Source organism: Rhamphochromis sp. 'chilingali' (genome assembly GCF_963969265.1).
Source record: "Rhamphochromis sp. 'chilingali' genome assembly, chromosome: 16".
NCBI classification, from domain to species: Eukaryota; Metazoa; Chordata; class Actinopteri; order Cichliformes; family Cichlidae; genus Rhamphochromis; species Rhamphochromis sp. 'chilingali'.
Window position 1 is genome coordinate 20,494,032 of NC_137943.1, and position 22,424 is coordinate 20,516,455.

At 40.3% G+C, this 22,424-nt stretch overlaps 1 protein-coding gene across 7 annotated transcripts in view; it reads left to right on the forward strand.

Annotated features, from left to right (window-relative positions):
* Positions 1-274: 274 nt before the first annotated feature.
* The window catches only part of obscnb (obscurin, cytoskeletal calmodulin and titin-interacting RhoGEF b), a 61,267-nt gene continuing 39,117 nt past the window's right edge, over positions 275-22,424 (forward strand). For 3 of the 7 annotated variants that reach the window (XM_080907585.1, XM_080907586.1, XM_080907588.1), the window contains exons 1-31: positions 275-494; positions 2,326-3,409; positions 5,252-5,521; positions 5,771-6,031; positions 6,480-6,785; positions 6,879-7,145; positions 7,250-7,356; positions 8,103-8,271; positions 9,218-9,493; positions 9,580-9,861; positions 10,126-10,401; positions 10,494-10,775; positions 10,867-11,142; positions 11,263-11,544; positions 11,637-11,918; positions 13,241-13,522; positions 13,706-13,981; positions 14,065-14,337; positions 14,430-14,696; positions 14,779-15,048; positions 15,133-15,399; positions 15,537-15,803; positions 15,893-16,005; positions 16,083-16,236; positions 16,333-16,494; positions 16,620-16,724; positions 18,817-19,083; positions 20,648-20,917; positions 21,025-21,291; positions 21,755-22,021; positions 22,112-22,378. In XM_080907585.1, the coding sequence (XP_080763711.1) occupies positions 2,335-3,409; positions 5,252-5,521; positions 5,771-6,031; positions 6,480-6,785; positions 6,879-7,145; positions 7,250-7,356; positions 8,103-8,271; positions 9,218-9,493; positions 9,580-9,861; positions 10,126-10,401; positions 10,494-10,775; positions 10,867-11,142; positions 11,263-11,544; positions 11,637-11,918; positions 13,241-13,522; positions 13,706-13,981; positions 14,065-14,337; positions 14,430-14,696; positions 14,779-15,048; positions 15,133-15,399; positions 15,537-15,803; positions 15,893-16,005; positions 16,083-16,236; positions 16,333-16,494; positions 16,620-16,724; positions 18,817-19,083; positions 20,648-20,917; positions 21,025-21,291; positions 21,755-22,021; positions 22,112-22,378 (8,185 nt within the window). In that variant the 5' untranslated portion in view covers positions 275-494; positions 2,326-2,334. The remainder of the gene's footprint in view (positions 495-2,325; positions 3,410-5,251; positions 5,522-5,770; positions 6,032-6,479; positions 6,786-6,878; positions 7,146-7,249; positions 7,357-8,102; positions 8,272-9,217; positions 9,494-9,579; positions 9,862-10,125; positions 10,402-10,493; positions 10,776-10,866; positions 11,143-11,262; positions 11,545-11,636; positions 11,919-13,240; positions 13,523-13,705; positions 13,982-14,064; positions 14,338-14,429; positions 14,697-14,778; positions 15,049-15,132; positions 15,400-15,536; positions 15,804-15,892; positions 16,006-16,082; positions 16,237-16,332; positions 16,495-16,619; positions 16,725-18,816; positions 19,084-20,647; positions 20,918-21,024; positions 21,292-21,754; positions 22,022-22,111; positions 22,379-22,424) is intronic. The other 4 variants (XM_080907589.1, XM_080907590.1, XM_080907591.1 and 1 more) reach the window with 2 other exon arrangements.

Consider the following 22,424-nt stretch of genomic DNA (forward strand, 5'->3'; position numbering starts at 1 on the left):
AACTCAATAAACTGCTCCTGCTTGACGCGTCCACACGCGGCACATTTACACCTAGTATGAGTTGTTTATGACTTGTGTCCGTATTGCCGTCTCCAGCCTGCAGCAGCAGCAACCCAGCAGAGGCCAGGCCAGCCTGCTCTCCTTCCCGAAGCCACCATCAGGCTATCTCCTATCTCCAAATGACAGGTCTATTTTGGAAAGGAGGCTGCGCCAAAATAGGCACGTCAGCTATGTGGCATCATGAGGCACCAGAGAAGAAAGAAAAAGTAAGTCTGCTCAACCGCCCACTGCAGGAGACGGGGGGATGTTTCACTATCTTGGATTTACAACCATTTTGAAATATATTTGAGGTCAAAGAAGACTTTTTCTTGCCCCCCATGTGGAGCCCCTGAACGCTGTTGGAGAGGGCCATCATCCGGAAATCCTGACGGGCTATTGATTGTTTGGCCCACATGATTCAGCGCCTGAATTTCCTGAGCGGTTAAGGACTCAAGGTGAAGAAGCAGTAACACAACAGTTAACTCATTTTCTTACAGTAAAGTTTACATAGGAACTTGGTCGAAGTTAGAATTTCTTTTCCTTTTTTTGTTGGTTAATTTGAGCTTAGGTGCAGCTCAAAGAGGTAGATAGCTGTCATTTTTCACCTGTGATTATTACAGGGGCGGATTTGAGTTCATTAGCTAACCGCATCATCCAGCTGAAGTTTCTGTTATATTTAAGTAAACACAAGCTCCTTTGTCGAATTTTTTCCGTGATTTTTTTTAGTCGTTCATTAAATTCCAGTGTCTTTTTTTACGAGTTTTCCTCAGCTGGTAGAAAACGGACAGTGCTAGAAATGAAGTATGTTTGTGAAGTGGGAGCTTTATCAAACAGCTGATGTCCCTTTCGCTTCTACAAATGGCAATGGACAGAGACGGAGTCTGACAGCTGAGGTTATTTTTGGGACAGGCAGTTAAAGCGGCGGAGGTGACAAAGCTGGTAAATGTCACTGTTTGAAAGACACATAAGCGCTCTTTCTGACCTTGTTGTGAGGGAATTTGTTTGCTATTTAGCTTCTTTCCCTTTGAATAGGTCTTTGTATTGATGAATGTCCGCTGCGGCAGGTCAAGGATATGTTGACTGATATATAGCTACTGTAACTGTCAGCTATAAATATGCCACCCTAACTCTGGATTTATGTCTATTTTCATAGCATAACATATTTTAGAGAACACATAGCAGAAGGCCAGATTTTACAATGGGTTTGTGTAAAGTTGACAGGTGTTTGTGGAGGAATATGATCTACAGGAAATAATAGTAAATGTATTAATTTTTTCTTGATATAGTTTTGTAATTTTTACATTTGTACTTCCTGGTTTATTTATACTTGCAGTTGAAGATTGGTGTTTTTAATAAAGGTTATTAAACTTGTACATATATAAAATCAGTTTTGTATTTATTTATTTAATATTTTTATTGTTTCAATTACTTTATTTGTACCCATGGGTAGATTTGGTCTGGAGTAGAGAGTCATCCATCTTCCATCCATGTTTGTCAGTGCAAACACAGAAAATATATAAGCTTAATAAAAAATACTGAAGAAATAATTATACTATAATTACAGAGAATTCACTTGGCATCATGTAGGATAGCAACGCTATGCTCGGTTAATCTGAGTAATGGCTGCTGGAACAAAGTTGTTTTGTAAACCGTATTGTTTTGCACTTTGGGACGAGAAGCTGAAAGTCACTATGCAAAGGGAGCAAATTGTCCAGTAAAATCATGCCCAGCAGACACTATAATTGTGGTGTACAGTGATGCTGAGCTCAGCCGTGGCTCACCAATCTGCCCTTTCTGTCCTTCACAGATAAATATCAGTTCAATTCAATTTTATATACATAGCACCAAATCACAGCAACAGTCACCTCAAAGTGTTTTATACTGTAAAGACTCTACAGTAATAGAGAGAAAACCCCAACAATCAGATGCCTCCCTATGAGCAAGCATGTGGTGACAGTGGGAAGGAAAAACTCCCTCTTAACAGGAAGAAGCCTCTGGCAGAATCAGGCTCAGGGAGGGGCAGCCATCTGCCATGACTGATTGGGGTCAGGGTTAGGTTGAGGGTAGGGCGAAAGGACAAAAGAGAGAGAGGCAGAAATCAACACCGTGACACCAAATAAAAAGGATAAAACAGACTAAAAAAAGCAGGATGAAACAAATGGTTTTATCAGTGTGGAGATTTTTTGCACACATGTTGCTTCAAAGTTGAGTTTGGACTCAATAACTGTTCCAAGATATTAATAAGACTTATAAGATGTGTAATATTTGCCCTTTGTTTGATCACAGGAACAAACGATGGAACAAAACTTGTTTGGAGGGGCCCCCAGGTTTCTCACTCGCCCAAAGGCATTTTCAGTGTGTGTGGGCAAGGATGCCACACTCAGCTGCACAATTGTGGGCAGCCCAACTCCACTGATAACCTGGGAAAAAGACAAGCTGAAGCTGACGTCCGGAGGCCGCTTCAAGACTGTGGAAGATGGAGACGCTTATCGCCTGACCATCTATGACTTAACTCTGGAGGACAGTGGACAGTACATGTGCAGAGCTAAGAACAGCGTCGGTGAAGCTTACGCCGCTGTAACCCTCAAAGTGGCGCTGCCGACAGAGATGTCTCAGAAGGCCCCTGTTTTCATGGTGAAGCCTGCCTCTGCACGTGTTGTTTTGGGCGGTGATGTTGTTTTCCACTGCCAAGTTGCAGCTTACCCTGAGGCCAACTTTGAATGGGAAAAGGATGGGCGCTACCTGGGGGAGACCAGTCGCATCAAGATCATTTCTGAGAGCGATGGCAGCACTTTAAAGATCCAGTGCGTACGAAACCTGGACAGCGGCACTTACACCTGCAGGGCCCAGAACACTGTCGGCCGCGCACAAGCTGCGGCTGCCCTCGTTGTAGATGCTCAGGATTCCCACCGCCAAGCTGTAGATAAGAGCAGCTCCCTTCTCTCTCACCTACAGAAGCGCAAAGAGGAGATCTCCATCTACCGCAATGAAGAAAGCAGCGCCTCCATTTCTTCCTCCTCCACGGCCAAAATCACGGATGCTTTCAGTTCTCTGGGCCTGGAACACGATCTGCGAGCATCTGCCCTGGCGAAGCTTCCTAAAGGTGTATTCACTCGTACCTGCACCGTGACTGAGGGGAAACATGCCAAACTCAGCTGCTTTGTGACCGGTCACCCCAAACCCCACACTATCTGGAGGAAGGATGGAATGAACATCAGCGAGGGCCGCAGACATGTCATTTATGAGGACCAAGCTGAGAACTTCATCCTGAAAATCCTGTACTGCAAGCAGACTGATAATGGCCTCTACACCTGCAATGCAACCAATATGGCAGGGCAGACCTACAGCGCTGTGTTAGTAACAGTCAAAGGTAAGCTATTACCATTTTTGAGCAATCGCAGTTAAGAAAATCCTCCTGAATTAAGTTTTTAGTAAAGATATGTTTGCATACTTCTAATAAGTATGCAGGGAAATATTAAGGCTGGCTTTACCTTATTTTTTGATAATGCTAACAAATCTCAACTCACTTTCTGTCTGTAGTACTCAGGTCAAAGACCCTAACCCTCTGAAGATACAAATGTTTATAAAAAGCTCATACTTATGTACATATTTAATAGTTTAGAAGTCATGAATCCTTTTCTAGGAGACGTAAATGGTTTATTTGATGAGGATATTTTGAGCTGCATATTAATTTATTACACTGTTTATAACACTGTCATGGTGTATCTATAATCTGCAGCATCCGTTGTACTTAAATATCGTGTCCCCCATGCTCCAGTGTGACTCATTTGTATATTTTAATAGTTACAAACTGAGAGCAGTGCTTACTGGGAACTGTAATTACTCTTCTGAATCTTCTGGGTGTTGTTGTTTGCCTTTTAACAACAAGACTGAATTCTGGCTCATGTCCTGAAGTAAGGTGTTGTGTTGCAGCTATTTTCTGCTGGCGATGAGTAGTTCACAGTTGCTAAGATGGTCACTCACTCAGTAGATCACTTTGGCACACTGCTGATGTGACTTCCCTCAGGAAGATGTTGGTCCAGGATATGAAGCTGTAGAGTTGCAGATTTTAATTTCAGATATTAATTTCCAGTCAGTCCGATGTCGAGTGCCAAGCTGCCGATGTACCAGCTGAATTCAAAGTGCAGGAAAATTGGTTCTTTGTGTGATATTTTCCCAGCAATTTGGTACTTTGCTGGAGTTTTGCAGAAAGCTTTGAAATGGAAAGAAGTTTTACTATATGTGGCTAGAAAATAAATGGTAGTGTAATGGCAAATACAGTATCCAGCACATGAACTGCATGATAGTCTTTATATACCATTCTTTACATATGCACTGGAGAAGTAGTTTGCTAATACTCATCCATTTTCTTTAGTACTTGTCCAGTTTAGGGTTTAGGGTTGAAGTTAAGCTGGAGTCTACCACAGCTGTCAATGGGTGGATAAGCTGGATACACCCTAGACAGGTTGCCAGTCTACCACAGGGCTAACATACAGAAAAAGAAAGCTATTCACACTTACATTCACACCAAGAATCACCAGTTAACTTAAAATAAATGACTCTGAACTTTGAGAGTAAGCCGTAGTGTCCGAGAGAGAACCCACACAGGCAAGGGGAGAACGTGCAAAATTCACACATAAAGGCAGTGGATTGGAACAAGAACAAGAATATGAGATGAATAAGAGATGTTGACAGAAAGGATCCCATTCCTATCAGTGCACCTTATGTATTCTATAAATGTGACAGACTGTCCATGGTGTAACCTGCCCCTTGGATTTGGAGTTTATTGCCACTTCTGGTGATAAAAAGTAATCTTATGTTTGCTTTGGAAGCCATCCTGTATTTGAATCTTTGCAGTGCCTGTTTGGATGTTATTACAACCATGCTTGAAGCAAAAATATTCAGCATGGCTAGATGAAATTAACTCACTTAGTCTTTGGAGAGCACAGTTTAGGAAACATATTGGAAAACATGAATGCAAATGTTAAATATTTTATTTGGCTATACTGAGTGCTCAGGTTGAACTTATCTCACTTCTTAAATCAGATTTTCTACACTTGATTCCTGAATTTAAATGTTCTAGTTTCTCTCACTTTATTGATATTTCATTAGCCTGACATATATTTGAATATGTGTGTAAATACATGTAGAAGTTGAAAGTGTGATGTAGTTCAGCTTTGGTTAAAGATTCTGTCATATTTCCTTGTGCCAGAACCCAAGGTGCCATTCAGGAGAAAGCTGCAGGATGTGGAGGTGCAGGAAAAAACCTCAGCCACACTCATGTGTGAGGTGCCTCTTAGTTCCACTTATACCAACTGGTTCATGGAGGAAACGCGACTGCAGCAAAATGCTAAATATCGCATGGAGCAGGACGGCACCCTCCGTCGCCTCACCATACACAACGTTACCACCAACGACGATGGAGTTTATATATGCGAGATGAAAGAGGGCAGTCGCACTGTGGCTGAGCTCACAGTCCTGGGTACGGTAGACACTCTTTTTCTTTCCACTGTTCTTCTTCAGTGTTTGTGCACTTATCAAGTGTAATTACAATTGTCTATATGGGTTTAATGTAAATATTACATGCATCTCATGTGGATACTTAATGCGACATGACCTGGTCTGTGAATGTTTACTACATTGGACCATTATTTACTGCTATATCTATTTGAAAAATGCAGTTTTCAGTTCTGTTTTCTTCATCTCAAATCAGTTTCTTCTTATATCTCAGGTAACATAACTAAGAAGCTTCCTCGGAGGACAGTAGTTCCTGTTAGCGACACTGTCATCTTCTGCGTGGAGCTGGAACATCCCTATCCAGACGCCTACTGGACTCGCAATGGCGAGAAGTTAAAAGAGGATTCACGTATTTCAATCGGCTGCGTGCTTAGACAGTACACACTCACAATTAGAGATTGCCAGGCAGAGGACTCTGGAGAAGTGGCGTTTGTGGCTGGAGACTGCAAGACATCCACCCGATTCTCAGTTACTGGTGGGTTAAATATTGTTTGATACATTCTAATGATATCTGTAGTAAATATATACAAAATATCTTGTGGCGATTGATTTAAATTCAATTTATTTTATTTATATAGTGCAAAATCATTTCAACAGTTGCCTCAAGGCGATTTTTATTGTAAGGTAAAGATCCTACAATATTAGAGAGAAAACCCAACAATCAGACAACCCCCTATGACTAAACACTTGGCAACAGTGGGAAGGAAAAACTCCAGCCATCTGCTGCAATCTTTTGGGGATGAGGGGAGGGTGACAGGACCCTTTGGTACAATAATGAACCAAACATTTATTGAATTATACAAAACAGTGTATCTCGATATATTTCTTGTTGTTAGGTCAAATATCAGCATATATTACGTAAATACAAAAGAAGAACTGAAACTAGTAGTCCAACTAAATAACATCACAATATTTTTCTCTAGCTGCCCGGAAGCATCCTCCCGATCCCCCAGTTGACGCTGTGGTGCAGAACAAAACAGAGTCCTCCATCACCATTCAGTGGTCTCCTCCTGACAGTGACCGCCCTGTCCCCATCAAAGGCTACGTTGTAGAGCGAAGGAAGGTTGGTACCCAAATGTGGCAGAGGTGCAATGCTGAAGAAACCATTGTCACAACAGAGTTTACAATCTGCAACTTCACTGAAGAAGCTAGCTACCAGTTCCGTATCTCTGCCATTAATGACTTTGGGCAGAGTGCCTACCTGGAGGTACCTGGAACCTTCTACCTTGGTAAGACTGAATTCTCTGTGATTGTTGTCATTTATGTCTATGTTTGGTTTTTGTTCTTCCTTCTTAAAATCCTGTTTGCGGGCCTCTTTTCAGAACCCACTGCAGAAATCAGAAAAGGTCTGATTAACAGCACTGCAGTCTCCGGTGAGGAATTCTCCATCTCTGTCGAGCTGTCTGCTGTTTGCTCAGGCTTCTGGTCCCTAAACGGACGCCTTTTGCGCAGTGGAGCCGACTACCTCATCACCAGGTCAAAAAACATACACACATTGCTCATCCGAGTTGTGACCATGGAAATGAATGGAACTGAAGTCAAGTTTGTGGGTGGAGGCTCACAAAGCAGTTGCATCCTCAATGTGAAAGGTACATACTAGAGAAATGACCTCAGTCCTATTAATTTGTGTCTTTTTTTGTGTTTTTTTTCTTCCAATCAGTAATACCCTCTTACAGTGCCACGTTGTTTTCAGCCCCTTCTGTTAGGTTCACCAACAAATCCGATCATCTAGAGGTGGTGACCTGCAGTGCCCAAGCCACTGCTCAGCTGACTGTTGAGGTGTCAGATTACGACACACAGGTTAGTGATAGAAATATGTAAATAATTTGTTTTAGTTTTTGCCTTTACAGACTCTATTAAAACAGCTGTTTTAATATAACGTTTAACGTCTTTTTGAAAGAGCTTTGTAGATGTGTCAATAGGATATTTAATTATCCTAATTCTACGTCTACATATTATTATTGTAGGGTCTACCTTACAATATAAAGCTCTTTGAGGCGGCTGCTGTTGTGATATGGCGCTGTATAAATAAAATTGAATTGACCTGACAAAGACAAAGAGCTTTACTTGAGTAATTTACTTAAGTACTGGTTTAATGTACTTGTATTTTAATTTAAGCACTTCTGTGTAGTGTTACTTCCTGCTTCTACTCTACAATATTTTGATTCAAATTCGACATGATTAATGTGCTTACTTTAGGTACCTCAAATTATATTTTGACTATACAACTTGTGCACTATTAGATTACTTAATAGGATTATAACTTTTACATCTGTATACATTTTTTTCATTTTACCTAACACAAAATTCTGTTTTAACTCTTGTGTAACACAACTTTTCACTTTTCATTAAATACTCAAATTTCCTGTGACCGCCTTGTTCTTTGTCCTCCAATGCTACACCCTTGGTGCACCCTTTTCTGAATAATCTGCAAATGAGACACTTTTGTGTTTGAGTAATTCCAGTTAACATTAATAGCACATGTATGTGTTTGTGTGATCCTAACCTGTTTAATTTGGAAAGCATTTCTGTATTTCTTTCTTCAGGTGGTTTGGACGAAGAACGGACGGGAGCTAAAAATGGGCAAAAAGTATGAATATGTGCTTAATGACCGCAAGAGGATCCTGATGGTACACAACGTCACTGAGGAAGATGTGGGGATTTATGATTGTGTGTTACCTGATGACAAGATGTCCATGCAACTCACTCTTAAAGGTATGTGTAAAAATTGCAGCTAACTTTACATCATTTGTTGCTTCAAATCACAATTAGGATTTTCCAGAGAGGATTTTTGTAATAGGAACTAGGTTCAGGGTGCAAAACACCTCAAATGATTTACTGGAATGTGAGCTGCTCTGATTGGTTTTATCTTTGAGGCATCAAACAGATTCATTAGCTTGTCTCAAAAGAAACTGCCCGTGCTTTCAAGGACAAAATAAAACAGGCAGAAATGGTCCGCTCTAACTCAAGTATGCTCTCTGTTTATTTTTCTGTTTTTAACTGTAAATGAATTTCCACATTAAGTGACTTCATCCTCACTCTAACCCATTACCCGAGTATTCCTGCCATTAAAAAAACAAAAACAAAAAACCCCATAAAAATGTGAAAGCCTAAAAAATTTAAATGCAAGAAAAAAACATCCATTAATTACAGGTGACATGTTTTAGATGAGTTTTTTCTAATGTAAATATCTCATAAAAACACAAGAACATCATCCACATGTCACATGATATGGACCCACAGCATTATACAATTCAAAGTAAAGTTAAAGAAAGTTTCTTCATCCTCTGCTGATCAACCCTCTGACCTGTGATGTGCTTTCTTATATTTAACGGGTCACTGTAAAGTGGCTGCTATCGGTTGGAATTCATGTATGATAATTTAATAACTGCTTCCTTTTACTTTATTAGAAAGGAAAGGAAAACATGTTTAGTCCTTTTGTTTATTTAAATGTTTATTTTAAATTAATTGAAAATAAATCCTGAGAAGAAACTGCTTCTCAGGCTGCCCCTGTTGTTGGAAGTGGTTGGGCCGTGGCCAACCCTCTTCCTAAACATGAGCTCCTGCGTTAACAATCCAACCAAACTTTTAAAAAAGACATTTAATTTTATTATTACACATAAGTCACATGGTAACTTTTTATTGCTTTTCCCTCCCTAAGATGAACCTGCCAAATTTCTAAACAAAGCCAGAGGTACCATGGGAATGTCATCGACTCTCAAAGGAGATCTTGAGCTGAGCTGTGAGGTTTCATCTGCCAGTGCTGCTGTTGTGTGGAGAAAAGATCAAATGGAAATCACTGAGGACCAAAGAACTACCATCATCTCCAAAGGGACTCAAAGGAAACTCATTATCAAGAGTGCCAAGAAGATTGATGAAGGACATTATTCGTGTGAGACAGCAGCTGACAAAATCACATTCCAGGTTAAGATAAAAGGTAACACTGCATGATGGCACAAGGCTGGGTTTTTTATGTTGATTTGGGAGTATTTGATGGCACAGAAACTTCTTTTTTCCTCACAGAAACTCCAGCTGTAGCTGCCTTCTCCAACAAAGAGTCAGTCCAAAAGGAAGTGAAGGCCACTCTCTCCCAAAAAGCAACTCTTACTTGTAATGTGTCAGATAGCAAGACAGAGGTGAAATGGTACAAAGATGGCAAGCTGTTGATATCCAGTAGGACCATATACTCAGAAGCAAAAGGCAACACTCGCCAGCTGGTGATTGAAAAGGTGGAGAAGAGTGATGCTGGAGAGTATACCTGTGAAGCTGGAGGGGACAAGCTAGTCTTCAAGATATTTGTCACAGGTGGGACAGCCTGGTTGATTCATTTAAATCTAAAGATTTTTAATCTTTATAAATGTATAAAATTCATAGTAATGCTCATGGTGTACATTTAATCATCTAAACCATCCACTATCTTGAAGTGCCAAAAATATACATATTTAGATTTATCATATCATCCTATCAAGCGCTAAGTGTGTGTTTCATATTTTGCCTCTAAATTATTCCAATCATCTGTGATTTTAAAGCTTATGACAGCACTGCTCTTCTTACTTGTGTTACCCTCAGATTCCCAGTCAGCTTTCATCAACAAGGAGTCTATTCAGAAGGAGGTTAAAGCCATGCTTTCCCAGAAAGCCACGTTGAGCTGTGAGGTGGTCGATACCAAGACAGAGGTGAAGTGGTACAAGGATGGCAAGCTGCTGACTTCCACCAAGACAATCCATACTGAGTCAAAGGCCAAGAATCGCCAGCTGGTGATCGACAGTGTGGAGAAGAAGGATGCTGGAGAGTACATCTGTGAGGCTGGGACTGAAAAGCTTGCCTTCAAACTACAGGTGGCAGGTAGGGGCAATGATCTAACTGGTTTGATTCATGGGGCTTGCAGGTGCTGCAGAGAGAGAGAAATTTATCATCCATATTCATGGTCTCCTCAGACACACAGGTCCAGTCAGCTTTCTCTAATAAGGAGTCAATCCAAAAGGAGGTAAAAGCCACCCTGTCACAGAAAGCTGTTCTATGCTGTGAGGTATCTGATAACAAGACAGAAGTGAAGTGGTACAAAGATGCCAAGCTGCTGAGCTCCAGCAGGACAATCCATACTGAGTCAAAGGGCAAGAATCGTCAGCTGATGATTGACAGTGTGGAGAAAAAGGATGCTGGAGAGTACATCTGTGAGGCTGGGACTGAGAAGCTCACCTTCAAACTGCAGGTGGCAGGTAAGATCTTTTGAAATCATAGCATTACTTAGTTTCTATATTTTGAATAAATATCATCTGATGTTTTTTCCTTTCATGACTCCTCGTTCAGAGGCCCAATCAGTCTTCTATAATAAGGACTCTATACAAAAGGAGGTGAAAGTCACTTTGTCCCAGAAGGCCACTTTGAGCTGTGAGGTTTCTGATTCCAAGACAGAGGTGAAGTGGTACAAAGATGGAAAGCTCCTGTCCTCTAGCAAGACTATCCACACAGAGTCTAAGGGCAAGAATCGTCAGCTGGTGATCGACAGTGTGGAGAAGAAGGATGCTGGAGAGTACATCTGTGAAGCTGGGACTGAAAAGCTTGCCTTCAAACTACAGGTGGCAGGTAGGGGCAGTGCCCTAACTGGTTTCTAGTTTTTCCTCTTGAGTTATGCGCCTTACAGATATTAAACCTATTTGTTTCTGGACAGCAAAGAATTTGAATTTATTTTCATGGTTTCCATAGACACACATGTCCAATCAGCCTTCTTTAACAAGGATTCAGTTAAGAAGGAAGTGAAAGCCACCATCTCCCAGAAGGCTGTCCTGAGCTGTGAAGTAGCCGACGCCAAGACAGAAGTGAAGTGGTACAAGGATAGCAAGCTGCTGACTTCCACCAAGACAATCCATACTGAATCAAAGGCCAAGAATCGCCAGCTGGTGATTGACAATGTGGAGAAGAAGGATGCTGGAGAGTACATCTGTGAGGCTGGGACTGAAAAGCTTGCCTTCAAACTACAGGTGGCAGGTAGGGGCAATGATCTAACTGGTTTGATTCATGGGGCTTGCAGGTGCTGCAGAGAGAGAGAAATTTATCATCCATATTCATGGTCTCCTCAGACACACAGGTCCAGTCAGCTTTCTCTAATAAGGAGTCAATCCAAAAGGAGGTAAAAGCCACCCTGTCACAGAAAGCTGTTCTAAGCTGTGAGGTATCTGATAACAAGACAGAAGTGAAGTGGTACAAGGATGGCAAGCTGCTGAGTTCCAGCAGGACAATCCATACTGAATCAAAGGGCAAGAATCGCCAGCTGGTGATTGACAGTGTGGAGAAGAAGGATGCTGGAGAGTACATCTGTGAGGCTGGGACTGAAAAGCTGGCCTTTAAGATACATGTGCAAGGTATGCCTCTATGGATGTCACACTTATAATAATATAGTGTAACGTGTAAAACATATTTTAGATCGTTTAATGCAAAGGCTTCTTCACAAAAAAGTGTTTTTGTGTTTGCATTGAATACATTGTTGGTTGCTTCAGTTGTGGGATGTAGTATTTGGTTTAATTTGATAAAAAATTGTTGCAGCCTTTGAGTAGAAAATTGAGTTATGTTGTTCAAATGACCTGCTGAGCTCCATGTTTTGGTCTCTGGTTACAAGATCTGGTATCTTTAGCTGGTTATTTGCCAGGTTCTAGTTATCTGAGTTATCATGCATTTGCTGTGCGTTTTTGTGTGATTTCAGTTGAACTGTTGTTTTTGTACAGGTAATTGTACTGTCACCTTACTCCATTATAGTTGATAACAAGACAGAGGCGGAATGGTAAAAAGATGACAAGCTGCCAAATCCCAGCAAAGCAGATCACATGGATTCAAAGGGCAGGATTACTTAAATGGTGATTGACAATGTAGAGAAGAAAGATGCTGGAGGTTATATGTTAAAAGCAAGTGAAAATTGGGGATGTAACATACAGGTTAAGTGTTTTAACACCTAAAAGAGAAGTACATGCAAATTATATAACAAAAACTATGTAATAGTTATTGTCATTGCTGTTATTTTAGTAACTATTAAAAGTGAATATTACAGTAACTCACTGACTCCTGAATCATCAAGCATCATACATCAATGTTGAATTTATAGAAAAAACTGTTGCAAGACAGATGATTGTCTAGGCTCTTTGTGTTGCTCTGAGTGGAGATGAGCTGAAGGTGGTGGGCACTAAGTTTGGAGCTTTCAGGTGGGGCATTGTAAAGACGTTGTAAGAAAAAGGAGAGTACTGGAACACAAAGCAAAAACATGACAATAATCATGCTCTTATAATATTCTTTGGTTGTGAAAATTGTAATTTAGACATTATAGTCAATCAGCTGATCTGACTCGTCATTTACATAGATTTATACATTTATAGAGATTTTTTTAAATACTTTATGAAATCTTTGTTTAGGTTTATTTTCCTGACACCTGAATTGAGTAAAACTGTAACAGAAACTCAATGAAAGATTTAGAAATTTTTGTTTTTGGTTTGGTGGAATTGCAGATGTTTTCACATATTTGCATATTTTGTGGTCACGTTAGATTTTAGCTGTTAAATATTGTTCCCTGGTTTTGGCTTTGCTATGTATTTATCCACTTTGTTGCTATGAAAATTGATTTTCTAGGTTATATTTATCTCACATCACACTTAAACTTGCTACATTGCCATGACATTAATCACTGTTATTTCTGCAGAGATCCAAGTGAAGTCTGCCTTCTCCAGCAAAGAGTCTATCCAAAAGGAGGTGAAAGCTACTCTCTCTCAGAAAGCCACTCTCACCTGTGAGGTATCTGATATCAATACAGAGGTAAAATGGTACAAGGATGGCAAGCTTCTGACCACCAGCAAGACAGTTCATGTAGAGTCAAAAGGCAGGAGTCGGCAGCTGGTGATCAACAGTGTGGATAAGAAGGATGCTGGGGAGTACATCTGTGAGGCTGGGTCTGAGAAGCTGCCCTTTAAGATACAGGTGTTAGGTAAGCTCAATAAGTTGTCTCTAGTACTTTCCTACTGTATGTCAATGAGCTTTAAAATAGTCTTGTTGTGTAGTATTTCTGCCAGATTGCCTCGTTTGTATCCAGTAAGTTGAGTCATAGTTGCTTAAAGTTTTTTTGCATTTCACATTGATTGATGTTTTTTTTTGTCCATTTGCTGGTCAGAAGCCCCAGCTGGCTTCTCTAACATGGAGTCAGTCCAGAAGGAAGTGAAAACTTATCTCTCACAGAGAGCCACGCTTAGTTGTGAGGTTTCAGATTCCAAGACAGAGGTAAAGTGGTACAAGGATGGCAAGCTGCTGACTTCCAGCAAAGGAGCCCACATGGAGTCTAAGGGCAAAACTCGTGAGCTGGTGATAGAAAAAGTGGAGAAAAAGGATGCTGGAGAATATACGTGTGAGGCTGGAACAGAGAAGCTGGTATTTAAGTTGCAGCTAACAGGTAAATTTATTTTAAATATAACATGTTGCCAATGGATTACCACTTATTTGTACAAAGTACTGAAAATAAGTTCTTCTTTCTAGATTTAGCCATAAAGTTCCAGAAGAAATCTGTCAAGGACACATGCGTGGTTCAAACAAGTGAAAGCATTGTTTTATCCACTGAACTGACCTCAGAGGGCGGTAGTGTGAGATGGTTTAGAGATGGCATGGAGCTCAAGGAGAGCAGCAAGTATGAAATGAAAAAAGAGGGCCTTTCTCGTACCCTGATAGTGAAATCTGCAGAAATGAAAGACAGTGGAACGTACTCTTGTCAAACTGCGGATGATAAACTGGAGTTCAAAGTTCAAGTTAAAGGCAGGTCATAGAAAAGTCTTAAATACAACTCTCATGCATGTGCAGATGCAAGATTTTTCTTTGAACTTTTCCCTCTCATGCTTTCTTCTCAGATTCAGCTTTGAAGTTTGTTCTCCCTTTGAAACCTGCCACAGTGGAACTGGGAGGTACACTAAGCCTGATTTGCGAACTAAATCAAGCTTCAGGGGATGCTGTATGGCACCATAATGGCCGTGAGATTAAACCTGGAGGCAGGTTCTGTGTCAGAGCAGATGGTGCTAGGCGAATTCTCACTGTGACTGGCATGACCAAGGAAGATGAAGGAGAATACAGCTGTGAATGTAGAAATGACAAGACATCTGCTAAAGTCTCCTCTAAAGGTAATTAACTAGTTTAACTAAAAAAACGTCTTTCCAGGATGGAAGCCTTTTCTTTTATATAATTATGCTTTATTCCTTTCAGCACCAAGATTAGTGAGGTTGGTCACCAAACTGAACAACGTGGTTGCAACGGAGCGAAAAGATGCCGTTTTCAAGTGTGCCGTCAGCCCAGCAGACGTCAGCGTCAGATGGTTCCACAACAGTATCCTCATCGTTTCTGGGCAGAAGTATAAGCTTGAGCAAGGTGGTGGCAGCCACTCACTTACCATCACCTCAGTCACTCAGAAAGATGCAGGAGAGATAAGTGTTGATGCAGAAGGCAAAAGCTGCAAAGCTACTCTACAAGTGCAACGTAAGATAATAATGGGAATTATTGTTTAACTGTTTATATAAATGAACACATACTTCCATCTAACATTCTTTGTGTCCCTTCCAGATGAACCTGTGACTTTCAAGAAAAAGCTAGAAAACCTGACAGTGGAGGAGCAAAGCGAAGTGAGGATGGAAGTGGAGCTCAGTAAGGCATCAGATGAAGTCAGGTGGATGAAGAACAGTGTAGTGCTGCAACCTGCAGGAAACATGGAGATTCGGGTAGAGGGAGCTAAGCAGGCTCTGGTCTTCAAGAGTGTGACTTATGCTGACCGTGGCATCTACTCTTGCGAAACTCTGGATGATAAGACCCAGGCCAAGCTCAGCGTGGAGAGTAAGACTCATCAAGATTAATGTTTTAAATACAGAATATGATGTGCATAGCATACAAGAAGAAGAATGTCATTGTCATGGCGCTTGTTATCACAAAATCAGTCCTACGTGTTAACACTCTTTTCCTTTTCCCTTCAGTGAAGAAGATCCAGGTAATAAAGGGTCTAACAGAAACCAAGGCACGTGAAACAGAGACAGTAACACTTGAGGTAGAACTCAGTCAGGTCAATGTTGAAGGCTCCTGGAACAGAGACAGGGTCAAATTAAAGTCAGGGCCAAACTGCCATATCACAGCTCTGGGAAAGAAGCACATCCTGACGTTGTCCAGTCTCAAGCAGGAGGATGCAGGAATGATTTCCTTCCAGGCAGAGGGAGTGCATACTTCAGCTAAACTGATCGTCACAGGTAACGGTGGGCTCATGTTTGTCCTGATGAGGTCTAGGTTTCCTAAAAAAAATCCAGTCTAAAAAAAGTCTAATGTGCTGATTCTACAGAAGCTCCTGCTATGATCTCCAAACCTATTATGGATATGAGTGTTCCTGAGAAGGAGAAGGTTACGTTTGAATGTGAAGTGTCCAGAGCGAATGCAGATGTTAGATGGTTCAAGGTGAGAAATTATTACTGTCTGCTGATTTAAATGTGTGTAGTACACATGTAACATTTTGAATAACACCGAATCTGCAGGATGAGGTAGAACTAAAACCGGGAAAGAACTTTGCTATTCATTCATTGGGCCAAAAGCGCACTTTGGCCATCAACAAATGCTCCCCTGAAGATGGAGGCACGTACATCTGCCGTACTACTGATGATAACACCTCCGCCAAGCTCACTGTTCATGGTAATTACTAATTATGCAACAAAGTAAGGAAATCAGTAAGGTACAATTAATCTAGGTTCAGTAAAGTTTTCTGTACTTGGCCTCTTTTTCCTGCAGCCAGAGATATCAAGATCATCAAGAAGCTGGAAGATCTGGAGGTAATGGAGAAGGAGAGTGCTAAATTTGTCTGTGAAATCTCACACGATGAAGTGGAGTGCCAGTGGTACAAAGGAAACACAAAACTCAAAGCCACTGACAACATAAAGATGAGGCAAGAGGGTAAGGCCTCAAGAAATTGGAAAACCATTTTAATTAAGCTAAGCATGTAGTGCTACAGGATTTGCCTTAATAAAGATTGGGAATAATAAGGATGTTTTCACGATGATGTCTGTTTCTAATTCCAGGCAGAACTTATGTGCTGCTTTTCAAGTCTGCTACCCCAGAAGATATGGGTGAAATTAAGTTTACAGCTGAGAAAGCATCTTCAACTGCTAAACTTAAAGTGAAAGGTAAACGAATATGTGTTCTGTGCACTAAAATCGCATAACACTGAATGCATGGTTGCATGGTAATAGCTTATCAGTCCAATGCTGTTACACACCGCGATGTTCAGTGTGGCTGCAAATGGATTATTTCTTCTCACTGTGTTAAGAGCTCTTAGAAAATTGCAAACAATAAAACACACGTTTAAATTTGATGAACAGCTTGACTTCTGTTAGTCGGTTATTCTCCCAGAATGCGTCCACATCATTTACTGATACAAACAATAAAACTTGAGGAAGTATCATTCTAAGAGAGTCACCACATTGTGCCATTCTGCATATATTTATTCTTTCTATTGGTAAGATATAAAATCCATTTGCAACTTCACATTCACATAGTCACTCCTTATTGAAGCTTGATGGCAAAATGAGCACTCAACAACAGCACAGCTTTACAGTTTTATAATTTTATTCCAGAGGAAAAGCATTCTTTTCGTTTTTAATGTGTGATGGCTTATGAAGATTGGATCTCAAAATCTCCAGCAGTACAAGAATGTGATTTAATTGTGAAACAGATTACTTGTACCCACAATGCAGTATTGTTTCACCAGTGTTTTAGTCTATTGCTATGTGATTTCTTGGCAACATGCTGGCACCATAATATATGTTTTGTGGTTATAAATTAGATATTGTTAGGGCAGCACAGTGGAGCAGTTCATGGCATGAAGGTCCTGGGTTTGAATCCACCACCTGGCCGTGGGCTTTCTGTGTGGAGTTTGCATGCTCTCTGTGTGGCTTCCTCCCACAGTTCAAAGACATGCAGTTGGTGGGATTGGGTTAACTGGTGATTCTAAAGTGCCCACAGGTGTGAATGGTTGTCCATCTCTCCGTGTTAGCCCCAGGACAAACCTACAGGATAGCCTCCTGCCCTATGACACCTATGATAGGCTCCAGCCTAGGCAACATTATGACATCAACAATATGTGGTGTAGATAAGACTTCAGGGGCCTAAGATGCATTTGTGCCAATTTTTTTTTGATCGATTGTGAAGGAGGATTTTGTAGGCAAACAAACAGATTTTGTGTGTTATAGTAAGATGTACGGTAGCCCTGAGAGGCCAAACAGACTGCAACTTAAGAAAACACCAGCAATAAGAAAAATGCTGCAAAAGCACGGAAATAGGAAAAACGACAAAGGAAATAGGAAAAAACAGGTTTCCAAAAGCACAAGGAAAGGGTTTCTGGGGAGACAATAACCTGACGGACCAGTTGCAGGAACCAAAATATGCTAAGAATTGCGCTGGGAGACACTTAAAAGATGTGGAGGATCTATCGGTTTTGTGAGGAAACAAAAGATGACTATTAGCCTAAAAATCTGTCATCAATATTATATGAATCATGATAAAGCACACCTACAATGTTTTGGGTTCCTGCAACTGGTCCGTCGGGTTATTGTCTCCCCAGAAACACTTCCCTTGTGTTTTTTCCTATTTCCATTGTCATCTTTCCTATTTCTGTTTTGTTTTTTCCTATTTCCGTTGTCGTTTTTCCTATTTCTGTTTTGTTTTTTCCTATTTCCGTTGTTGTTTTTCCTATTTCCGTTGTTGTTTTTCCTATTTCCGTTGTTGTTTTTCCTATTTCTGTTTTTTTTTTCTATTTCTGTTGTTGTTTTTCCTATTTCCGTTGTTGTTTTTCCTGTTTCCGTTGTGTTTTGTGTGCTTTTGCAGCGCTTTTGTTATTGCTGGTGTTTTCTTAAGTTGCGGTCCGTTTGGTGTCTCACGGCCACCATAAAGATAAGATATTTAGTGCATCTGATTTCTATTAGTATGAAAAGATCATTTGATCCTGAAAGAGAATAGCTGTCTAGTTTTGTATCAGTTGCTGTAACTTGCATATATGGGCTAATTTTATGTTAGTGCCATTATATACTCTTTCTTTTTTCTTTAGCTTTTGCAAAACATGTTATATTTCAATGAAAGCATTAATATATCATCAAAAGCATTAATATGCAATACAATTCATATACCATCTGAAATTACTTTAACTTATGCATAGACACCGGCAAACCCTTTGCAGCACACATAATAGTTTTCATTGATTAAGTGTTATTGTTACTGTAGAGCTGCCTGTGAAGTTTGTGAAGCGACTCAGGGATAAGATAGCGATGTATAAGCATCGTGGTCATCTTGAATGCCAAGTGTCACGTGCCAGCGCAAAGGTGAAGTGGTACAAGAACAAGACGGAGATCAAACCCAGCAAGAAGTACGAGATCAAAAGCGAAGACCTGTACCGAAAGCTCACCGTTATTGATGTGGACTCTGGGGATGAAGACACGTATACCTGTGATGCCACTGATGACAAGACATCCTGTAAACTGCTTGTGGAAGGTAAAACAGTGGATTGTGACAATAGTTCATTTTAAACTTACTGCCACTGTAAATGTAAATACTTTCTCATTATATCCTCAGAAAACAAGCCATCAGTGTCCAATTCAATGAGGTGTATGCCAATCTGAAATAGTGTACTAATGGGAAATATGTGTATAATAGGTTGTTAATATGTTATCTCTCAGTTGTTCTATAACAAGCCTAACCTACTAAATTAATTAACATTGAGGTTGAAATTTTAAGATTTTTCTTAATCTAAATGAGTAACTAAATTTTAGTGCAACCTGTTTTTAGTTTTGCTGATGTGTTGAAGTTTTATCTTGGGAATTTTCTGTTATTACAGAAAAAAGGCCTTTGTGCATGTACCACCGTGTGGGGTACAGTGTATGAAGTCACAGGACGACTTCATACACTGTATGAAGATGCGTTGCTCTGGATAAATGAAAGTCTTATACTTAAATACAGTTATTTTGCATATGATGTGTGGTGTTTCCATCCTATAAAGTAAGATTTATAATTCCGAACCCATTGCTAATAGTTGGTAGCGATAATAGTTGCATACAGCCTTAAAAAAAATAAATCCCTTATATGAGCTATACCATTAAAAATTCACATATCAACTTCATTAAATATGGGCAAGCATATAAGCAGTCATATGTGTAAGGTCATTAAACTGTCATATCATATTTGAATATCATTGATGAATGTTTACACATGCTAATAGATCATCCAGACGGTTGTGCATATTTTAGCAAGTCAAGTAAACAATGTGTAGGGCTAGACCAATAAATCCTAACGGTGAATACATCAGAAAGCATCACGAGAACATACTATAAACAAATCGTGTCTGGGGAGAATATTGATGAAGTTATATATTTGCACATCAAACATATCTCTCAATGTTTAGTTTAAAAAATAAACAAGCATTAAAACAGTACAAATCTGAGGGATCCCTATCAAGATTGTTTGCTTATATTTTGTTTTGACCTTTGAACTCTCAGATATCCTTATCAACCTTAAATTCCATCAATCTAAAGCTACACTTGTTAAGTGTGGCCTCAGGGTTGGCCTCAATTTTTAGTTCATTGAACATTAACTACAAATTTAAGCAATGAGATAATCTTAATATAAAAAAGAAGCACAATTTCAACAGTATGTCTCAGTTTTTCTACATGATATAGACATGCTGTTGTAGTAAATGAAATAAATCTGTCAGCACGACTCTTTGGGCTTAAAATTGTAAGTAAATGTGTAACATTACATAATTTCTATTGTTTAATTACTTTGTTGCCATCAGGGAGGTCTTTGTCAACTGGAAACACTGTAAAACATACATACAATCCTTCTTTACATTTTCCAATGTTAAACAACGGGCTGGATTGGAGTCTTCGCCGTGCTGATTCTGGCCCCTGGACTTTATGTTTGACACCCCCGCTTTAGTTCTTGTAAAATGACTTTCATGCAAAAAATGGATGTCATTTCTTAATCCCTGGGAAAGAATGTGAAGTATTTGCAGTTGATGAATTCTTTTCACTGATCCATTCTCTTTTTATGATCCCTCCAGAGCAGTCCATCAGCATAGTGCGGGAACTTAGTCCAGTAGAAGTCACAGAACCCTTTGCAGCTGTTTTTGAAGTGGAAATCAGTATGGAACTGGTGAAACCTCCTGTATGGACTTTGAATGGAGTTGCTCTGCAGGAGGGGCCTGATGTCGAAATGGAGAAAGAAGGCACGATGCACCGTCTCACTTTCAAAAAGACTAAAGCATCAATGACGGGAGCTGTACAGTTTACAGCTGGGAAGAGCAAATCTTTAGCCCAGCTCACAGTTAAAGGTAAATGTTTTCAGTGTTGTGTTCCCCCCAAAAATTCTGTATGTATACACAGAAAACTTCCATTAGATTTGAGCTGAGTCTAATCAGTCATTGTTGCTCACATTCAGAGCGCCCTCTTGAGATTGCAGAAGTTATTAAAGATGTTAAGGCGAAGGAGAAAAGTTCAGCCATACTCAGCTGCAAGTTCTCTGCTCCACCCAAAGAGGTTAACTGGTTCAAAGGTCGAGTACCTCTGGCAGCTTCAGACAAGTACAACATCAAGCAAGATGGTACACGTGCCCAAATTACCATTCACAGGCTGACTGAGGAGGACAGTGGAGAGTACCGCTGTCAGTCTGGACCTGCTGAGACCAAAGGCACACTTACTGTTGAAGGTACGTTTTCCAACTTTAAATTGTCAAAAGACTGTGTTTAAAATATGGATGAAGCCACCGTGACGTCAGCCACCTATTAGTTCCCCATTGTGAAGCCTCGAGCTCAGTGTTTTCACTATCACCATCCATTTTGGTTCCTTGAAACCAGATGTGAGAATCTGACTGAGAAACCGAGGACATTGCACGCTCTTTGGCTAAAGATTTTCAATAATAGTTAATATTGATATTAGTGTCATTCTAATATCATTCTCAAAAGACTTTTATCCAAGCAGAAGTCTCTTTGCAACCAATAAAATAAATGCAGCACTTCCACGTTTGCTTTTTATTTCAGATCGAGAAGCTACATCCATCTTTTATACAGTCTGTTTGAATATCACAGAGTTCCCCTAGCATAAACAACTGATTTGAAATATTTTGTGATTGCTCTTCAAACTGAAACTGCTGTCCCGATTCATCTGCCTAGTGCGTGAAATCAAAATCACCAAGCACTTGGCCAATACAGAAGTCGATGAAGACAGCAATGCGGTATTCACCTGTGAGATTAACTACGCTGATGAAGAAGCTCAGTGGCTTCTGAATGACAAGGTGCTCTTCACAAATGAAGTTAACACCATCGCTCATGAGGGGAAGGTTCACAAGCTGACACTGAAGAACCTGGCACCTCAAGATGGAGGAACAATCACCTTTCAAGTCCGCAAGGTCAAAGAGTCTGTCACACTCAAGGTTAAAGGTGAGAGCATTAAATACAGTTCCAGAGTTATTTGATATTTCACAAATGAGGCTTTTATTTATCCCTCAATCACTGTTTTACTTTCTGCAGAGAAGCGCGCTGTGTTCCTCAAGTCACTAGACGATGTTATTGGAGAAGAGAAAGGCATGATCACTCTGGCATGTGAGGCATCCAAGCCAAGAGTTTCCCCCACATGGAGAAAAGAGGGTAAAGTCTTAAAAGCTGGGCCAAAATATGAGCTCCTTCACACAGGCAAGTCTTTGGGCCTGATCATCAAGGATGCCACCAAAGATGATGCTGGGGAGTACAGCTGTGACCTTGGCACTGAGGTATCCAAGGCAAAGGTTACGGTCAGAGGTGTGTTTTTCTATCATTTTGTATATTTATTTGTACACACTGTTTT